Below are 21,851 nucleotides of genomic sequence, written 5' to 3' on the forward strand. Positions count from 1 at the left end.
AAGGCAATAAGTAAAGGATTAACACAAACACATTTGCACTGAACCCAATTGAGAACTTGGGTTAATTCATGTGCTAGCAATTCAATTAACCCATTAGATTTATAGTAAATCCAAATAAATTAGATCAAGACCAAATCTCTATTGTATGTGACCCATTAGATTTCAAATCTAGCCAGCAATGGACTCAAACTCTCGAGGTAACCCTAATCCGATTGGATTAGGTCAACTCAAGAGTTCCAATCAATTAGAACTCTTCCTAATTGATTCTCGAATTAAACTTTTTTAATTCTGATGAGTCCACAAGTGAAGATTGACGTCTAGCAACATGTCATAACTATCCAAAAAATTTAAAATTTAGTGAAAATACCAAAGGTACCCTTCCATGACGAGTTACCGTGCAATTCAATCCTTCGATCACACAACATCCTGGAAAGACCATGGGTATGAAAATATGTCAAACCTAAATACCTATCCATATATATCTCGATCCGATGATGATTACTCGGTTGATGAATCAGTAAAAATTTTTTCTACTATTCATCCCTGCTCTAGTCAGAGACTCTCAGAGTCATCATCCTATGAGATGACATAGGATATTCTCTCCTCCTACAAGGAGTGACCGATTCCTTATTGATCACTCACAACCTCCATGCACACTTCACTATACTCAGAATATCCCACACACATCTCAAAATGGTGTGCTAGAGAATAAACCAAAGTAAGGATTCATATACACAAGGTACCATGATGATCTCAGGTCAAAAGATCACATGTACCACTCCCACTGAAGAACTATCTGTTGACATGCTGTAAGGCTCCATCAAATATTTTTCCTACGGATCTGTTCAATAAACTCATTCTCTAATGAGTACCTACATCCTTATATTAGTGTCACCACACAAGTGATTATGAGATCAACCACCCTCTTCATTAAGCATATATAGAATGTACCAATCTTATCAACATCATCGATCCCCGACTCGATGATCCAATGACTGAAAATATTTTAGATTGAAGCTATCAAGATTTTAGGTCTCACTGATATGATCTCATCATGGCCCTAAAATCATTGTCCTAATATATAAGATTTATCATAATCATAAAAATATGATGCAGCAAATGATAAAACATAATACATCATGAATAAAATAACTAATGTCATGCAAATGAGTAGGAAAAAAATAAAGAAAAGTTCCTTCACATCTCTATGTGATTGGTTTGTAGGGTACTATTCTTTTACCTCTAAATATTCATCTATCAATAAAAATCGGATGGCATTTGCCTCCCTATTCGTCAAGGGAAAAGAAAAAAAAGAATTTGACCAAAGCCATGTAAAGCTTGGACATGTCAACAGTCTCAGTCATCACTACCAACACGCTTATTTATCACTCGGGAAAAAGGCTGAAGTTCTCTTAGTTTATCAAAAACTCCATATATCTTACCAATATATCACAATCAAGATATGGAAACCCTATTCACAAGTCATGTACTGATCTTAATATTCAGTGCTGGAAGAGCCCGTCATGGAATAATAATGAAGTAGAAAAAGATTCACAATTGTTTTATGCGCTGACTGTAAGAACTTCGTAATAAAACTGACTCTAATAATAAATTCATATTAAAATAACAAAAGAAAGGCAAATAAATCTCAGCTAAAATATTAGTTTTGTATCAGCTGATGCCTCGGGACAATAGGGTCTAGTATCTTTGTTCAATCATACTGGTGTATATGCTTATGAACTTTTTCCCTCTCTTTTCAATTGGGAGTTGATTCCAACGGTTATTTTTCAACGGCCCACTCCCAATCCGATCATCTACAGCTTGCTCCAGCCACCAGACGCCTTCATTCTTCTCCTCTTTCCCGACAACCTGATCGAGCATTGCCAGCCCTTATTGGCTATTCTCTCTCCTCCTTTCTTTTTTTTTTTTTTGATACAAAATAGGAGGGGGGGATCAGTGTAGTTACCCCTCTTGGATGTGATCACGAAGACCCCCACTCCGCTAGAAAATATTTGATACATGGGACTGACAATGTGCTCAATCCATGTTCCACCACGCATTGCGTTTATGGCCACCACATCGAGTGAGTACATCATCTCAGCACCACCCAAACGTCTAATCACCATCCCACACCCCAAGTATCCAGAATAATCCTTTTATTTAATCGACTCCATGCAGACTCAACCAGTAGATGTGATGCATGGGATTGAAGGCCCGTATCAGCTAAGTTACCACTTGCATATAAAATTAAAAAAAAATTATATTAATTTATAGTTTATTGACATATGTCTTGCCCGTAGCCGGTCTATATAGACACATCTCTTCTCTATAGTCATCTCTTTATTACGTGGGACCCATGCAATTATTACTCTCTTTATTTGATTGATGGGATTTTTTCATTTAATACTATTGTTCTTGCCTTTAAACTGGGTGGAAAAACCCAATCAACCTTCTGTACTTTTATTTTTAAAATAAACTTTCAGGGGGAAGAGCCTCTCTTCCACCTTACTTTTCAAAAAAAAAAAACTGAACTTCTCCTTTTTCTTCTTCTTTTTTTTTTTTTTTTTTTTTTTTTTTTTTTTTTTTTTTTTTTTTTTTTTTTTTTTTTTTTTTTTTTTTTTTTTGGTGATCTCATTACCACCCTCCCACTAAGCCCTTTCTCTCCATTTCCTTCTTCTTGTTAGATTTGACTCGCTCTTTCTCCTTTTCTCTTCCTTTTCATCTATCTCTTTGATACTCTTGGCTTGACCCTCACTACCAAATGAGTTCGATCTCCTCTTCATCCTACGTGACAATGACAAACTCATCAAGGGCCAATGATATTCCCTCTTTAGCGAGTCAACTGAATAGCAGCATTCTTCTCTTCAGCAAGGCAAACAAATTTAGAAAAAATAAGTGGCCGAGTTCTTCGATAGTCGATCATATTTTACCCTCTACAGCAGCAAAATTGAAGTTTCTAGAGTTTGAAATTTAGATTTCAAAATTAAAAATATTTTATTATTTATCCGGAAGAAATTTAAAGTTCAAATTTTGAATGGATATAGGATCTTCTCTCCTTTCCCACTTTATGTACTCTTTCCTCTTTTAGTCTTTTATACTTCTTCATCTTTTGTACTCTTTTTCCTCAATAGATATTGGATGGATTTCCCTGCCTCTTAATCCAAAAAATAAAAATCCTCTATGCAAGAAGAAACATCTAACCCATCAGCAATGAACATCACCAACAAAAGCAAGTCCACTAATGCATCGCATGTCACTAACATCCTGTTCTGATTAATTGCATTGGAGACAGTAGAACCATTAAACATTAGTTTAGATTGCGCCTCTCCTTGCCACTTCAAAAATGGGTGGTGTTACAACTTTTAAAGTCATTAAGCGCCCCTCCGGAATTTCGTTCCTCAGTACCTTCGTTCCACAAGCGTTAGACTCGATCTAACGGAGGACTTTGATTACATGGAGAAGGGCGCGGATACACGAATACGATAAGATTGGTATTAGAACCCTTCACCGGTTCCCAAAAAAATAAATTAATTAAATTAAATTATAAATAAAAATATAAAACATGGAGACAACAGGCGAGGAGAGGAAAAAAGCCTCTTCTTTGATTAGGAAGAGAAGAGAAAATAAAGCTGTTTTCTCTTTATTTTTTTAATCTATTAAGGAGATAATAAAAGATGGTAGGGCAAATGGATGGTAGAGCTTTGTATCCAAACCCTCTGTTTTACTCCCTTCAGAAGCTTGTCTTCCCATTCTCACTTTTTCTTTTCCCTGATGAGCAAGATTCTCCTCTTCCTTATTTTCCCTTGTTTTAATCTGTTCAAAACCTCTTCCGATCCACTTCTTTTCTTTTCCCTCATGTCCAACGTTCTTTCTCTACCCTCTTTTCCCTTGTTTGGAAGTGATCTTCTCTCCCTTTTATTTACAGTCCTCTACATACATCCAAACAGGCACCAGAAAGGGTAGATTCTCATACCAAGATGAGGCGTCCTGCCCACAGATAAAACCAGGAGCTTTTATTGCACTCTTCAATGGCTCTCACCATCTTCTCACCAAGTACATCACAAAGCAAAGTTATAATTCATGCTGGTAAACTACTGCAAACTAACATTTTAAAGCGACCAGTTTAAGAAATAAAAAATTTCTTACTGATCCGTTCAGGATCTCAGTCCTGAAATTTTCTCCAGCATCACCTTTTAACATCATCTGATAAAGTTGCCATCCTTGCTGTAATCCATGCTAGAAGTTACCGATCTACTACCATTATTTATGGAACTTTTATTCAATATTCACAAACATGCAACAAAATGAGCACAAAAGTTCAATTACAGAACATCAATCAACTGAAAAGGAGAAAAAAAGTCACACAAATACGTATTACTTGGAAAAATAAGTTTAATCAATGTACAAGGGGCAGCAGTACCATTATTGTAGAAGTGAGGTCTTCAGTCTATGCACTAAGGAAATAAATGCATAATATTATAAAATTACTACAAGCCAGAAGGTTACAGTCGCAGACTGCAATCATCCAAGCATATCCCAAGGGGCAAATCTTTGAGGTTCCTGATGGATTTCTGGTAACAGCTACAATACATAAGCTGCAAAAAACGACAAACTATGCACAAAATCTTAGGAGCACAGCAGAAAGGCTGGTAAAATGAGTGGTAGAGATCATCAAATGAGAATTGAAAAAACAGCAAAAATTCATCCAGATGACGGTTTCAACTTTCAATACATCATAGCAAAACAACAATCTGCAGCAGTCAAAAGACATGCAAATCATTCGTAGGACTCACAGATATGTCAGAATAAAAACATATAGTTTATGAAGCAGCTACTCAAATATCAAACCCTTTTTGTCTATTTCATCAACATAAATTGGAGAGAATCCAGGTAGCATGACTTAGACAACCAAACAATATGCCCAAAAGAATGATGCGCCCAAAATCCTAATAAAAGCAGCTTCTTTGTCTATTTAGCAGCAATAAAAATCGGGCATGTAGTGCTGGTAGCATGATCTAGCTAACGGTGTGATATGCACAAGCATCCCAATAAAGGGAGTGTTCCTCTACTTTAATACCCCTGTTCACCAATAATGCACATGCTGTACAATTGAGGCTTCTTAGGCATGAAGACAGAAGATTGATCATCAAGTGCAAGATATTCTGGAAGTGTTGACCTTTTGAAAGGAAGACTGAACAAGGGGGAGCACAAAGAGCTAGATGAGACTGGGCAGTGTTACCTAGACAATTCAAATTTTTGGTTTTTTTGTATGCGTCCAAAACAATGTTCCCAATCTCCGTATCAGATCCCATACCTGTACCATGTTGCTGTGCACAATTCATGTTACTCAGCGTGATACTTTAAATCAACAAACCATGATGTCATCTAAGAAGCTTTCAAGTTAAAATAAGTAAAGTTTTTGCAAGCTCTAACAAGTTACAAAGCCATTGGTCCAAAAATTATTCATTATACACATACATTTGTTCATATCTAAAATGTCTATGGAAAACGGACATCTCCCTGTTATCTGATCTTTGTTCAAAACTTAGACACCTGGACATGATACTCGTGCCACATGTCCGACAAACATTGATATTGGATCAACCAGTCAATACTCAAGACTCATGAAGGTTGGAAATGGGCTCAGGCCAGGAGGGTTGGGTTATCGGCCGAGTCCAAGGGAGTTCAAGCTGGGATTCAGACCCAGGTGGTGGAGCACAAATAAAAACAAGGCCCGGTTTGAAGCCCGATTCAGACCTGGCCTAGCACAGACCGCCCCTAACCATAACCCTAAATCCCCTATTCCCCACTCTTAACCCTCCACCACATGCTGCTATCTCCTCTTCACACTCTCCTGTCCCCTAGCCCTCCCCTCCCTCCTACCACCGATCCCCTCCCCACTCTCTTCCTCTCTACCTCCATCTCCTCCTAGCCATCATCATCATCGAAGTGGCTGTCATGGCAGAGCCATAGTGTTCCAGCTAGTGGACATGGCTGCTCTACCTCAAGGAAGCCCGCCAGCCAGAAGCCTGCCGTTGTTGCCCCTTCCAAGAACCCTAAACTAAAATTACCTAAGTATTTACTCAGGCAAAAACTTAAAATGCTGCCAACCAACTTGTCCCTAAGCCTCCCATTGCTCTGTGACTCGGACTCCGAGTTAGTGTCCATCCTCCTCCTGATTCTCCCTCTCCTCCTCCGACCCTAACCGTTAGGAACTTCCTCACCTCTTCCTCACCACCGGCCTAGATCACAATCGAAGGGTATTACCCTGCAAGCCAAGATCCACAACTATCATGGTGGGCAAATCTCACCCTCCGGCACCCAGGCTACACACTTTGTTGCAGTCAGAGACCAGAGGAGTTTGGTCTTGGGTCCAGCCTGTTTGTGCTCCATTTAGGTTGAGCCTGTTTGGGTTCCAGCTAGGTTCAGATTCAAGCTCAGGTCAGGCTCAGAAAGAGTCCTGAAAAAAAAAAAAAAAAATCTCAAGCCTTGGTCCTCTCAACGCTCAAAAATTTCTTCCAAGCCAGCCGAACCCAACCTATACAAAAGCCTAACTCGGGCCCATTTGGTTCCAACTTTAATGCCAATTGTAAATATGCTGATGTATTATAAAGTCAGAAGCTACTACCAATATTTGAATAACTAACATAATCTTCACTCTTCTACTTTAAAATACCTTCGACCACTGTGCACCTGAATTGCCAAAATCTCTAGGACTCAAAAATGGAGCAGAAGCTATTTTATCCTCATAATAGGAGACATTGTGAAAAAACTGAAAATGCTGAAGACAACTAGGGTTCTCCCTCGTTATTGTTGGAATCATCTCAGGTGGATAGCTACTTTAGTCCGCATCAAGGTTTTAAATCTCATGGAATGGGACTGTTCTGATTTTCCTATAAAACAGAACACACTGTCGTCTCATCCTGTCTCAACACTTGGCACAGAGGCTGATGCTAGGACGATAGCAGGACAGTCCTATTCCAACACATGGGATGGTACATTATTCCGGTGTCCTGCGGGACATCCTACTGAGACCTAAATCCTTGATCTAGGTTCTATATATATAATTAAAGGGACGAGTAACTGAATGAACTATGCTCATGAATGGTCATTACCTAATGAGAAGTCTCACCATCCAAACTAAAGCAACTTATAAACAAGGGTGCGTTTGGTTACACTTTTTGATTTTTGATTTTTTGCTTTCTAAAAAGTATTTCTTTTTTTTTTTTATTTTTGCTACAGAACAAAAGCAAAAAAGTAAAAAGTATGCTTGGTAATAAGTTGCTATTAAGCACAAAGCAAAAAAAAATTACTGTTGTTTACCAGACTCACGAGCTCTTAGAAATCCCACCACCTGCCCATATTCCACAAAACCAAATCTCTCTCAGGTATTTCATCAAACAACTAATGAGCCATATCAATTCCAATCCCATTGCTTTCAAACGCAACATCTGCGAGCATAGAGTTCCAAGTTACCAGATTCTTATCTCCATCTCTCATCTGATCAAAAAGCTCCTTTGCTGCGCCCATTCTCCCACTCTTAACATACCCATCGACCATCGAGTTTCAAAAAACCGAATCTCTATGCTGAATCCTATCAAACAGCTGGTGAGCAAACTCATAGAGCCCACATCTAGAATAAAAATCGATAAGAAAGTTCTAAAGATAAAGGTTCGAAGAGAGCTCAGTCTTGCGCATGAACGAGTGCATCTGGGAGCCCTCTCTAAGAAGAGAGGCCCGGGAGCAGGCCTTGAGGGCGAGAGAGAAGAACTCGTCAGCAGGGATGCCGACAGTGAGCACGAGAGCAAAAATGAGGATGGCCTAGTTGGGGTCGCGACCGTGGGAGGACTTGATGAGGGCATTCTAGAGGAAGGGGTCGGTAGGGATAGGAAGGGAGAAGAAGAGGTGGCGGGCGAGGAGGTGGGAGCCGAGGTGGGGAGAGGAGAGGCGGATGGCAATGCCGGCGGCAAGGGAGGGGTGACGGCGGCCCAGGCGCCGAGGTCGGTAGCAGGAGAGGAGGGATCGAAGCTAGGGAAGAGGAGGACGGAGCCGATCGGCGATGCTCGCCGGCCAGGCAGGCAGAGAACCAAAGGGAGAGGGAGGGGGAGGGGGAGGTGGTGAGCATCGGAGAGAGTCGGGGTAAGTCAAAAAGAAGCAAAAGCAAATTTTGAAAAGCAAAAAAATTTTGCTTTCCACAGAAAGCAATTATTTTTGTTTTTTGATTTTTACTTTTTGCTTTTTGTGGTGTTACCAAACATTGCTTTTTGATTTTTTTTTTCAAAAATCAAAAAGCAAAAAAAATACTGTTTTAGTGGTTAACCAAACGCACCCTAAGAAACTTTACCATGCATGTTCTCTACATTTCTTGCTCCAACCTTGTATGTTGCATGTAATGCAGGAAAGTAATAAAAGATAACAGCAATGAAACCTCCTTTAACAAAGGGTGGGAAGAATGTAAAAAGAATCCACAATGTCATTAGACTTCATCAGAAAAAGTGTGAAGGCAACTGCATCCACTCTAGAGGCAGTTTCTTTTTTTCCTAAAAAGAAAAAGCCCAGCCCACACTACTTATTGGACGATTAAGTGGCCATCTGACTGAAACCAGACTATAAGCTAGCAATAATTCTAGGATTTTTAAGCAAAGTCGATTCAAGTTCTTTTCTCTTTTTTAGCCGAAACTGGTCTCAGATTTACTTCAGACAAGATGCGTGACAATTCATGTAATATCCAGGTTGTCATCTTCATTTCTCATTTAGCATTATCTGTATAATGATGTAATCGGCTACTCAAGGTAGGGATCATAAGGCATAGATTGATGGCCTATCATAGGTCCGTTAGGAAGCATGACTGCTTCAAACTGTGCATATGCACCTATATCCGATATGCATTGAACACTGATAATTGTTGAACATGGCTAAAGCACTGTTCTGTGTTGTAGTTCTATCAAAACTAGGACCTCTAACATGACATGAAACAGGTTCTGCCCAAACAGTTGTTTGGATAAATCCCAGGAAACAAGTTTTAGATTACCTGGTCTTTCAGAAACTCAAAAAATGTGTTTTATTAAAAACTTGTAGATCCATATCTTTTAGAAAATGCGATCTCATAAAACCCAACTTATTGATGAGGTGACCCCCATCATGCATGAATCCCTCCATGCATGATCATATCCTCCTCTTCCACATTCCCTTGTATCTTTGACTAGTCGATTTACTCATCTCATCCTCATGCTCAAATGTCTTCCCCTCCACCTCTACATTTCGTCTTCTTCTAATTTTTTAACACCAAAAGCCCTTTTTCATAACGTCTAAGTAGAATCCCTCAGTTTTAACCTGTATACAAACCCTTTTCCTGCATAGAAAGTTCTTTTGCTTGGTCATCTATCATGCTAAGCCCTTTGTGCACCTTGGCACCATCTCTTGCAAATCACCGTCTTCCCCTTCAAGGTGTTTTTGTTTTATTCCCACCTAACAAGGCTTGTCTCTGGTCCTGTCACCAGATTCCAAGAGATCATCCCTGCTCACAAAGTTGTTTCCTTGACTCACTGTTGCCTCGACTTTTTGATCTTCACTAGTTTTATACCATTTGTTGTTGAATGCTATGCAGAGGTTCTATTGCTCGCTACATGCTTCACGTTTTCGTCATTGGGATGGTTTTTATTTTGGGCCTTTTTTAGGACCATAACATTGGTTGCATGATGGGCATTTTTCTCTTTCAATCACCTCTAGGCATTGGGTTTCTCCATGTTCATTACCAAAACTACGTACAAAACATTGCTTTTTTAATTTTTTTATATAGTTGGCTTTATTGGATTTACATGTTGGTTTATAAAAACACTAAGTTCATAGCACTATAGTATATCTAATTAATCACCCAACCTTTTATTTAATTAAGTTTTGTTACATTTTTTGATGATCGATTTGAACTTTTTATTCATATTTTATATTTCATACATTCAATTTAATTAGTAATAATACAAGATAACAAAACAGCATTTTATTACTATCAAGGTACGCCATCTCGATACTGGAACCCATACCGGTACCAATCTACTACTGTGTTAACATGCTTAATACAAGAGCCGGTTGGGCAACCAACACTCAGTACGGCACGGTCCAATTAGATACACATTGCTACCAACCAATACAACATTCAGTATTACTACTCACTATCTCAATCTTGTTTTAACAAAGTACATGCAAACAAAATAATAGACAAGGTCAGGACTTGCATAAGTCAATTTTGAAACCTACTTTATCAAATCTACCAATAAAACCTGATTTATGAAAATGAATAAATAAATCATAGCCAGCAAGCAAAGCATAAGATATGTATCTATGAGAATCTGTGTAGGTGTGTGTTTAGTCCCACATTAGTCATGCATCAAGAAGAATTTTGCTAGCCTTTTATGGGTGAAATTCTAGGTTGTTGCAAATAGGAAGTTGTTATGTGGGTTCCTTAGCCCTATATAACTATCTACGCTCTCCCCAATGCACAACCATAGGAAAAAACACATGCCCGCTCAAGTCCTTGCATAAAATCCATTTGTAATGACCCAAAACCTCACCAACAAGACTAACCAATAATTATTACTTAGATTACTTGCAGTGCACAATTGATGTAGAACTAAACACATGCTAGCATGGTTCCTCATATGCTCCCCTGCTACAAGCCTCAGCATCCTTGCCAGGCTAAAAGTCTAATATCAAAGACAGTGCAATCACAAACACCCCGATGTAATCACAAAGACCACGATCAACTTGTAATCAGTTCTAAAAGGGCTCATGCTATAGGATCACTTAGTCCATATTGGCCATGGCCTAGGGCCGCTCTAATACCATTTGTAACTACCCAGAATCTCATCAACAAAAGACCAATCAAAACTAGTTATTGGATTCCTTCACTCTACTACCTAGAATCTTCCCGGCATGCAACTGATGTGGGACTAAGCACATGCCTGCACGATCCTCACAATACTAATGCTCTAGGTTTGCGGACTCAGTATCAGAGCCCGTGCCGGCCAGCCGGTGATACGGGTCGGTACGGATCCATACCGGACCAAACCGATGCGAACCGACATAAAGAAAAGAAACGAATCAAAAGGAGGAAAAGAGAGAAAGAGAGAAATAGAGAGGGGGGAGAAAGAAAAGGAGGGAGGGGAAGGAGTCGGAGGGGCCGACTCTCCGACTGGCCGCCGTGGCCGCCAGACGGCGAAGTCCACACATGCAGCACCGTGGGTGTGAAACAGGGATGATTTGTTTAAAAAAATTGAAAAAATATGAAGCCGGCAATTGATTTGCCAACTTCACTGTTTTTGCCTTTTTAAAAAAAAATCAAAAAAATGAAGCCAGCAAACCAATTGCCAGCTTCACTATTCATCGCGTTTTAAAAAAAATGCGATGAAGAAACAAAAGCCACCACCCCTGTTCCGCAGCAGAGGATCTGTCTGCGCGGTTTCCACTGACAGGTGGCCATGGCAGCCACCCGCCAAAGCTAAAAATGCAATGAAGGAAAAGGGGCCACCACCCCTGTTCCACAGCCGTGGATCCGCCTGTGCGGTTTCCACCAACAAGTGGCCATGGCGGCCACCCAACAAGCTTTGGCGGACCCTCCGCCAGCTGCGCCTCCCTCCAATAAATCACTCTCCCTCTCTCTCTTTCTCTCTTGTTTCAAAATCCTAACGGGCGAACCAAACTACGGAGGCTTCCACCGCCCTCCGGCAGCCAAAATGAGCCACCGATAGCGTCGTGATCTGTCTCCCTCTCCTCCTCTCTCTCTTCCTCTCTTTCCCTCTCTTTCTCCTTCGGTGCCGACATGTGCCACTTTCCAAGCCGAAACCGTCCCAATTCTCCGCCGGTCCGGTTCGGAACACCCCGAACCATCCAGTTCGAGACGATTCTAAAAACCATGCTAATGCTTATTTTCCATACATTCAATTCTTTTGAAAATTTAAAAAAGCAAAACGCTCAAGTAACACCAAAGATACTTCCTAAATACCTCTACAGTATGGGGTTTCTTCCCTAGATGAATATATAAACAAGGATTAACACTAGAGTTGTGATGCTCATATTATCACATGGAAGCTGGCATGTAGTGCATATATTTGAATGATGACTAAACAATGGAAATTATCTATGTTATTTTTAAAGCACAGAATATTTTGTTATGACCAACTATTTTGATTTATCAATGCTTTTTTAATATATGTAAAAATTTTATCATCATACACAACATTCTCAATCTTCTTGTACACCACCGTGTCTTTCACATATCGGAACTTTACAAGATGTGGTACTCCTTCCACATGACCTCACAGTTCATCAAACCAAGCAACACACCCATGTTGATAATTACATTTCTATGTGGCGACCTCTTATTACCTGATTATACTATCATTACGGCCCACTTAGGTCAATTACATGGACTAATTCCCAAAGCAGCTACCCAAAAATGTCTCTAGTTGCATTTTTCTCATTGAGGTCAATGGAAAAGACTGACCAAGATCTTATATGGAATTCTATTTTCATGATTAGCATATCCTTCACTTTTAACTCGTCATTAAGATGACCAAGAAACAAATTTCTAACCCACTTAGTCAAAACCCAAAAGGGCTAGCTACTCCAGGAAAGAATTTCAATATAGGATAAATTACTAACAAGATACTATAATATGAAAAAGAAAGAAAGAAAGTACAACCAAACAACAATAAAACTTACTCATATACCTTTGCTAAAGCAAGCAAGGATTGGACCAAGCAAAATTCACAAAAATCAATAGATTTACAACACAAAAAAGTGCAATCAGATCATGAAGGCCAAATCACAATAAAAAAAATAAATGGTAAATTTCTATGTTCAATTGACTAAGGTTGGGAATCCTGGGCACGACACATGGATGCAACTCAAAATTGACATAAAATAAGCTGGTTTGGGTAGAGCACCCAGATCTTAATTAGGGCTAATTCAACAAATATGTTTATTAAACAGGTTGGATTCAGCATAGCAAACAGGGATGACTAAGTTAGTAGTCAGGCTGCCTCGACAAGATTGGTATTCCAAACCTAGACTGTTAGGATTTGATGCCTTGAGATTCAGCCCACATTGAGCCTACAGCGAGATTCGCGGCGAAAAACGGAGTCCAACGAGACCAAGATCACCTGAATCGGAGCTCGGATGGAGGAGATACGAGCTTTTGAAGTCGGCACGAGAATCGAGGCGGCGGAGGACCGCCGGCGTCCGGCGGCAGGTGGCAGCGGCGGCGCACGGGACGCGCAACCCAGGACCGCGCGGGATGCACGACCTAGGCCCGCGGCCCAAGCGGGCGCGCGGCCCAGGCGCGCACAAGCGCGGCCCAGGCCCACGCGCGCAGACCGGCCCAGGCCCAGGCGCGGTCTGCTGGCCCTTTGCCCCGGTCCACCGTAGACCGGGCGGTCCACGGCGGAGCCTGTGAACCGCGTGGGCGTTTCCCACGCGTTTCTCGCGGTCCACGGCACTATTCCGTGGACCGGAGCGCGATCGGAGGGCCCAGGTGATTTTCGATGACGATCCGACGGTTCAGGAGGCTGATTTGGTTTGTTTAGGACTCTTAAACCTAATCTAATTAGGTTTAAACTCTGTTTAACCCTTTAAAAGGGCCTGTGACGAACAGAGGATTCAGTGGTTCGGGCTTCTCGCCGTACAGAGCCATACGAACCCGATTAAAGAGAGAGAGGCGGACGTGCTGAGAGAGAAGGAGCAAGAGGCTCCAGGACAGCGGTCGCCAAGCTCTTCAGGGGTTCAGAGAGGGTCTCCAAGAGAGAGAGCTTTTATAAGGGGAACTTCAGGTGAGAGAGAATTGGGTGTACAAGGGTTGAGGGTGAGGTCTCCTCTTGTAAAATTTCTTTTTCATAGTAAAGTTTGCATGCCCCGTGGAGGCGAGCACTTTTGTGGTTGATCCACGTATTTTGATTATTTTTCCTTTTGTTTTGTTTCTTCTTTCTTCCTGCTGCATCGCGTGGTACTGAAAAGATCTTGGGAGGTGGTGTCCTGGCCAGACATCCACCCAACAAGTGGTATCAGAGCAAGGCGGTACAGGGACGCAGATTGCAGTGGTGGTGAGCAAGACTGAAGATGAAGAAAACAGGAACAATCAAGATGGAGATCAACAAGTTCGATGGTAAGAGCAATTTCTCCTTGTGGCAGGCAAGGGTGAAGAACGTGCTCATCCAACAGGGGTTGATCGATGCTCTCTTGTGCGATGAGAAGCCGACCACCATGGAGGTGCGGGATTGAAAACGACTACAGATGCAGGCGGTGAGTACCATCCGCATGTACCTGGCGGATGAGGTGGTGATCCATGTGCTGAGCGAGACTTCCCCGACGGTGCTGTGGTCGAAACTCGAGGAGTTGTACATGGCGAAGTCTCTCACCAACACTCTTTTCCTCTGGAGGCAGTTTTACCAACTGCGGATGATTGAGGGACAGAGCGTGCAGGAGCATCTGAGCCACTTCCAGAAGATCCTCACCGACCTTCTCAGCGTTGGCGAGAACGTTGAGGAGAAGACCAGGGCGCTGGTTTTGCTGGCGTCGCTTCCACCTTCGTACGAGTCCTTGGTGACTGCTCTTCTAATGGGGAAGAGCACTATCAAGATGGACGAGGTCACCGCGGCGATACTCCAGAACGAGATTCTCAGGAAGGAGAACCCAGCTTCGAGCTCAGGTGGCGGTAGCTCAGCTTTGGTGGCTTCTGGAGATGCAGGAGGCGGTAGACGAAGCGACAGGAGATCGCAACGAGGGTGGTCCAAATCCAGGAGGGACTTGAGCAAAATCAGGTGTTACCGGTGTGAGGAGTTAGGACATCTAGCCAGAGATTGCCCTCAACTTAAAAATCGGACGGTGGCTGCTGTAGCGACGGCCGGCAGCGATTCAGATGGAGATGTCCTGGAGATATCTGACGAGGTATCTACTTCTTCCCAGCAGTGGATATTAGATTCTGCATGCCCCTATCATGTATGTTGCAGAGAGGAGCAGCTTGACTCCCTGGAGAACAGTGAGGGCACTGTATATCTGTCGGATGGATCGAGCTGTGCGATCAGAGGCATTGGGACGGTCAGCTGGAGGACACATGACGGTACAGTGAGGAGATTGGGGGAGGTCCGATACATACCCGATTTCAGGTGGAATCTTATCTCACTTAGCAGACTGGATTCGAGAGGCTACAGGACGGTAGCTGGTGGAGAAATCCTGAGGGTGCTATGCGGCGATAGGATTGTGCTGGAGGGGAAGAAGGGGAGCAGAGGACATTATTACCTGACAAGAAGTCCAGTGCGAGGTGGAGCTTCGGGAGCCAAGCGGAGCCCAGAGCGAGGTGGAGCTCCAAGAGGTGGATCGGGCACGAGACAGGAGACTCGGGAGGACGAGAGGCGACGTCGCAAGGTGAGATTCTTATTGCCGCAGGATGATGCCCCGAGCAGGTCTCAGGTCAAGAGGAGCACAGCATATGACGGAGATGGGATCGAGCAGCCTAGCTCGACTCCCATGTTTGCCCATCCATGATCAGCAGGCGACTGCCCTAGGGCATGGGGGCGAGGAGATCCAGAAGCTTTCGAAGTTTGGAGGAGGCCGAATATCGAGTCGAGGTGGAGATTGTTAGGATTTGACGCCTCGAGATTCAGCCCACATTGAGCCTACAGCGAGATTCGCAGCGAAAAACGGAATCCAACGAGACCAAGATCACCTGAATCGGAGCTCGGATGGAGATACGAGCTTTTGAAGTCGGCACGAGAATCAAGGCGGCGGAGGACCGCCGGCGTCCGGCGGCGGGCGGCAGCAGCGCGGTCGCAGGCGGCGGCGCGTGGGACGCGCGACCCAGGCCCACGGCCCAGCCGGGCGCGCGGCCCAGGCCCGCGCGCGCGAGCCGGCCCAAGCCCAGGCACGATCTGCTGGCCCTTTGCCCCGGTCCACCGTAGATCGGGCGGTCCACGGCGGGGCCTGTGGACCGCGTGGGCGTTTCCAACGCGTTTCTCGCGGTCCACGGCACTATTCCGTGGACCGGAGCGCGATCGGAGGGCCCAGGTGATTTTCGGTGACGATCCGACGGTTCAGGAGGCTGATTTGGTTTGTTTAGGACTCTTAAACCTAATCTAATTAGGTTTAAACTCTGTTTAACCCTTTAAAAGGACCTATGACGAACAGAGGATTCAGTGGTTCGGGCTTCTCGCCGTACAGAGCCGTACGAACCCGATTGAAGAGAGAGAGGCGGACGTGCTGAGAGAGAAGGAGCAGGAGGCTCCTAGACAGCGGTCGCCAGGCTCTTCAGGGGTTTAGGGGGGGTCTCCAAGAGAGAGAGCTTTTGTGAGGAAAACTTCAGGTGAGAGAGAATTGGGTATACAAGAGTTGAGGATGAGGTCTCCTCTTGTAAAATTTCTTTTTCATGGTGAAGTTTGCATGCCCCGTGGAGGCGAGCACTTTTATGGCTGATCCACGTATTTTGATTGTTTTTCTTTTTGTTTTGTTTCTTCTTTCTTCCTGCTGCATCGCGTGGTACTGAAAAGATCTTGGGAAGTGATGTCCTGGCCAGACATCCACCCAACATAGACCAACACAAAATAACTCAACAAAATCTTAAAACCTTAGTTTATTATTGGAAGAAAATGAGGACAAAATTTGAGCCATTAAATATGTAATTCCAGTACCTTCCGCTTCTCGATTCTCTTCCTTTCACCTTATCCTCTTTGTAGCCCTTGCCCTTTCCTCTTTCTCATCAACAGCCACCTCTTTTCCTCTTCCTTTTTCTCAATGCCTCCCACATCGACCCATTTTCTCTGTCTATTAGTGCTAATCCTCCTTTAATTTCTCCACTTCCATTACGCCAACCTAGTGCATATTATGCAGCATCACCTTTAAGTGTCACTAATGAGGTAATTGACCTTGACTTCCCCCGAAAACCTCAACAACATTACCCCAAGGTATAACTTCCACTACATCATTCCTCTGACTTGCACAAGCTACCAAACTCTCTACATTAATCCCAATGATAATCAGAACCAAAAGAATGGGTGATGATTCCCTTTTTTTTTTTTTTGCATATAATTAGCACTACATGATATATGAGGAAAATACACAAAAATAAGTATCTTGCAAAACCTTTCATGCTAATAATGTTAGGAAACTTCTTCCATCATTCCTTATTAGACTCCAAAAACTTCTTTACCAATTCTCTTCTCCTAATCATCATTTGAAACCCTGTCCTTCAAATGACAAGGAAGAAAGGTTGGCTTGCGCATAGTAAGAACGGTTGGCTCGCGCATAGTTTAGCACCAACATGCCCCCATATATCATCCTAACTGATATGATGCACGCCAGCTCTACTTGTTTATGAAACAGATTACATAGGGCATGATGTCATGCCATGTCACTTATTTAATACACAAGTTGAGTAATTGTTTAAAACCTTGAACTATTTATCAAATATATTAAATTCAGAATGCTGGTATTGTTAGAGCACTTGAGCCTCAACCCGATCTAACTCTAGAGGTGCAAACAAGCCAAGTCGAGCCCACTAATTGACTTAGATTCAACTTGTTATATAAAAGGGGTAATCAACCTCAAGCAAATTGACAACATAGGTTCAAGCTTGTCCGTTGATATCCAAACCAAGTATGGGCAAGCATAAAATCAAGTTGAGTTAAGCTTTTATTTATTCTTGCAAAGTGAAAGTGTTCGAGCTTGGTTCATTTATGAATCTAAGTTTAAAAGATGTTTGAGTTTGGCTTGATTGTAGGAAACAAGCTTGAACTAACCAATTATCAAGCCTAGCCTGAGTTGCTCATGAATAGCTAGGTTCTCCTGTAGCCCTACCCAAACCTGAAACAACTAATGCACTCCACTCATATAGGTACCAGCCATACATGTCTGATTGTATGACTTTTTTCCATTAATCCAGAACAAGGATTAAATAAAACAGCTTTATCAATAATCCCACAGTTCTATCCACCATGAAATAGTTGAACTGTTTTTTATCCATATATTATCATGCCTTCATGCTTTGCCCAAGTCCTCAACTTATTCAAATAGTTACATCACATGGATTTCACCTTCTTCTATCAATTCAAAAGGCAATTCCGCTCTCCAATATAAACAATCAACGAGTATTTCTCAGTGTTCACGGTCAAACTTGTCCTATATATGTACCATACCCACTTCAAGACAGGTAACTAAGATGCCACTTTAAGATAGGGTTAGAAAAAATCTTTCTTCCCTACATATTCCTTTGACGCAATTGAGTTAAAGATCAAGCATTCCTCATAAAGCATTGAAAGGTTTGTAAGAAAGCCCTGAACTGAGTCTTTCTTTGGTGACTATCAATTGGTAAAGGTCTTAAATATAAATCTTTTGCCAAAAAGTTAGGTATTTTCAAAGTTCTTATGATTTTCTACATGAAATCTTGGGGCAATGCTTTAGTAAGCTTTTAATCCTTTTTGAATAGGAAGATCGTATACAAGACATGCATTACATCTAGGTGAAGCCAGCATAGGAGAGTTGCTGGCATTGGGTTTCAAAGAGAATTTGATAGCTTATTATCTGGGGTTCTATAGAGACAACTTTTGCTATTTTAGGAAAGATTTTAATAGTTCTTTTCGCTAAGAAAGAGCAAAGAAGAGTCGTCATACCTGAGGAGTCCCACTTAGTCTTATTTTGGGACTATTAGTGCAATCTAGATGTTTAGATGTCCAACTAAGTTCAGTTTTGCAAAAATTGATAAGTTCTCTGTTTTCTTCTGAATGGATGAATCTAGCAAATGTTTGTCAACCCAAGGTTGACTATAGCCTTCTGGAAAATGGTTGTGCTCCTTAGTGCTGAAACATTCTGAAAAATACCAATATATACATAGATGTGTGTGTCTGTGTGTGTGTTCCAAAGTTTAGTTTCTGATCCAGGTTTTCTATGGGAGGTCCTACATAGGACTTTACAATGCTGATTTAGGAGCAGGAGATCCACCGCTTGAGAGTTTCTTCCACAACTAACAGTAAATAATGCAGTTTTGTGATGAGAGATTGCAATAAGATGAGGAAATACGTGAAAGGTTGGAGCATACCATAACATGCAATGGCAATTACATGTAACCATGCTACTAGCAAGCAGATGGATAGCATCAGCAAAATGATTGACATAGCTACAGAAATCCTGAAATGCTTGGACAGAGGTAACTCAAGCATGATAGCCCTTTTCTTTGCTTTTAAAACAAAATGTCCAGATTAAACCTCATGATGCATGTGAAAAACAGCCATTGGACATCACTAGACAATGTAATTCAGATTTCTAATTTTAGGGCAGCAAGATGCTGCTCTCCCTCACCAAAATTAGTCACATGCTGATCACAACTTACCAGGGCTGCCAACTCTGGCAAATGGTACCAGCAACAGTTGAAACATGTTAATGGTCCCCACAAGACCGCAAATTAGAACTTTGAAGATCATGGATAGCAAAATAGGAGGGTCAAAAGGAGAGAATAGCAAGCTGAATAATATTTTGAAGTTGCAATGCTACAAATTTTGGGAAACATACTTCTTGTCTATTATCACAAAGGCCCTACAGTTTGCCATATCAGTCCCCATGTATGAGCTAAAATAAACATGATATGCGGATAACAAAGAATTTGGTGAAAGTCAAGGTTCCAGAGAGCTATGGAAGATAAATCATGCAAAGTTTTCAGGGTTTCGTCACAAGCATTGAGGATTTCACTTGGAACCAAGAAGAAAGGTTCATTACGTTATTGTGATACAGTCAAGCACAACATATATGTGATGAAGCTGCCCCCAAGAGTCCTACAGACAGCCAGGGAGATTATAACATACTAGCGTGGATAGAGATGCAAGTCCATATAAAGGATAGTTCCTTTCATCAAGTACCAGTGGTCCTTATTCACTGAATTCCACAATCTTTAGCAAGAATGGAGCAGCATGGATGAATGCATTTGAGAATTCTCAAAATATGCAGCAGGATATGAGTTTGACGGAGTGATGAAAGTGACTTATCAGGCTGGCCTTAGGCTCCATTTTCAGGATTGCATGGTAGCTTTCAAAAGTTCAACTGTCAAAGCGACCTAAACTACAACATACTTCAACTGACGACTAAACAACACCCACTCCTGTATGACACTGCAGGTCCTATAAATTAAATCACTCACTGCTTAGTTGAGGGACTTATTTGCTGCCAAGGTTCCCCATCAAATGAATCCCTCCAAATTATTCAATACTATTTCTGAAATATTTAAACAAAAAGAATACAGAAATAAAATAAAGCAAAGGTGCATAAGATCACTGCAAGAACTTATAAAATAAAGACCTGCACTCGGTGGATCAAATTACAGATAATACATGAAATCATCATTTTCATACCACAATTCAATCTACCGCCACCATAACTCCATAAACTTACCATCTTTTTACGGTGAACAGGATTATTGTGAAGTGAAGATCTTATGGCAATTTCTAATGTCTAAAAGAACCTAAGTTAACTGGATCTCATTAACTTTTACCTCCAAATCACAGTTTTCTAAAGTTCATTATGTGACATAGAACGAATGATTGTACTGGACCATGTAACTGAAGTTAAAATTTCAAAAAAAAAAAAAAAAATCAAAATCAACAGTACCTGCAATTTCTGAAGTTAAATGAACCCAGTCAATCGAACAAATCCTCCCTAATATCTGACATCACGGCATCCCCCTCATCATCCACCCTTCCGCCCGCCGGCCCCCCAACCCCTCCCAGGGGCCACTCCGAGGACACCGTCTCCCCGCTGGTGGCCGGGCCGGCCGACCCTGTCTCAGCCTGCGCCATCTGGGTGGGGGATGCCTCCACCACCGCGGACGCCGAGGGCCGCTCCGGCAGCACCAGGCGGTGCCTCCTCCTGATATGCTGGAGCGCGGTCCGGAAGGCCAGGGTCCCGCCACCGTCATCCTCGTCGTCATCATCAAAGAAACTCCTGAACCGGACAGACATCCGGCGCCGGCGGTGATCGGCAGCGGCGGAGGAGTCGTCATCGGGGAGGCGGAACCGGCAGACGGGGCAAGAGTTGTGGAGGGAGAGCCAGGGGACGATGCAGTCAGAGTGGTAGAGGTGGAAACAGGGGAGCTGGCGGGCGTCGGATTGGAGGGGGAACTCGTCCTTGCAGACAGCGCAGAAGAGGGAGGGGTCAGAGATCTGGACAGTGGGGAGGGCGTCGATGGAGGATTTGGGGGCAGGGGAGGGGCCCCGGACGGGGATGGGAAACGGGAGGGGGTGGTCGTCGCCGGCGGCGAGGTGGTGGATGAGGCGGCGGAGGTAGGCCTGAGCGGGAACGCGGCGGAGGCGGCGGGGTTCGTCGAGTGAATCGGCGAGGAGGTCGAGGTCGGGGATATCAGAGTCGGAGTCAGAGAGGGAGAGGGTTAGGGTATTGGAGCGGTGGGGAGGAGGGGAAGGAGGGAGCTCCATCTCCTCAAGGAAGTCGCCGCGACACTGGGGACAGAGGAGGGGGGCAGGGGAGGAAGAGGGGAGGAGGGTCACGCTCATGTCGCACTCATGGCACCAGAAGGTCAGAGGTTGTTGATGGGCCGCAGCGCTGCCGCCAGAGGAGGCGGCACAGCCCTCTCCACCGCCGGCGCCGGCGGCGTGGTTGTTTTGATTCGGCGGAAGAGCGGCGGAGGACGACATGGCTCTCCGCCTCCCTCTCTCTTCCCCCTGTTTTCCTAGGAGAAATCGGAGTGGGGAAGACTTTTGGTGCGGTGGGTGTGTGGACTAGCAACCAATGGATGGCCTTTATTCGATGGGACGGAGGCTCTGCGCTCGCCGGCCACTGTTGGGACAAGGAAATTATGGAAAAGCCCTCGA

At 43.1% G+C, this 21,851-nt stretch overlaps 1 protein-coding gene across 2 annotated transcripts; it reads right to left on the bottom strand.

The window, feature by feature from the left end:
* Positions 1-4,341: 4,341 nt before the first annotated feature.
* LOC105041895 (uncharacterized) lies at positions 4,342-21,773 on the bottom strand. Of its 2 annotated transcripts, none has more exons than XM_010918962.4 (2): positions 20,635-21,773; positions 4,342-4,612 (listed from the first exon to the last, which is right to left on the bottom strand). In XM_010918962.4, exon 1 carries the CDS (start codon positions 21,672-21,674, stop codon positions 20,664-20,666), a length of 1,011 nt encoding a protein of 336 aa, XP_010917264.1. In that variant the 5' UTR covers positions 21,675-21,773; the 3' UTR covers positions 4,342-4,612; positions 20,635-20,663. The 2 variants fall into 2 exon arrangements, with proteins under 2 accessions (XP_010917264.1, XP_010917265.1); XM_010918963.4 differs by having other exon boundaries at positions 4,342-4,595; positions 20,635-21,772.
* Between the last annotated feature and the right edge of the window lie 78 nt (positions 21,774-21,851).

Source organism: Elaeis guineensis, chromosome 3, assembly GCF_000442705.2.
Source record: "Elaeis guineensis isolate ETL-2024a chromosome 3, EG11, whole genome shotgun sequence".
NCBI lineage: Eukaryota > Viridiplantae > Streptophyta > Magnoliopsida > Arecales > Arecaceae > Elaeis > Elaeis guineensis.

What these genes read in the sequence shown, in the direction of transcription:
- LOC105041895 (XM_010918962.4), bottom strand. Translation starts at nt 21,674, where the DNA reads ATGTCGTCCTCCGCCGCTCTTCCGCCGAATCAAAACAACCACGCCGCC.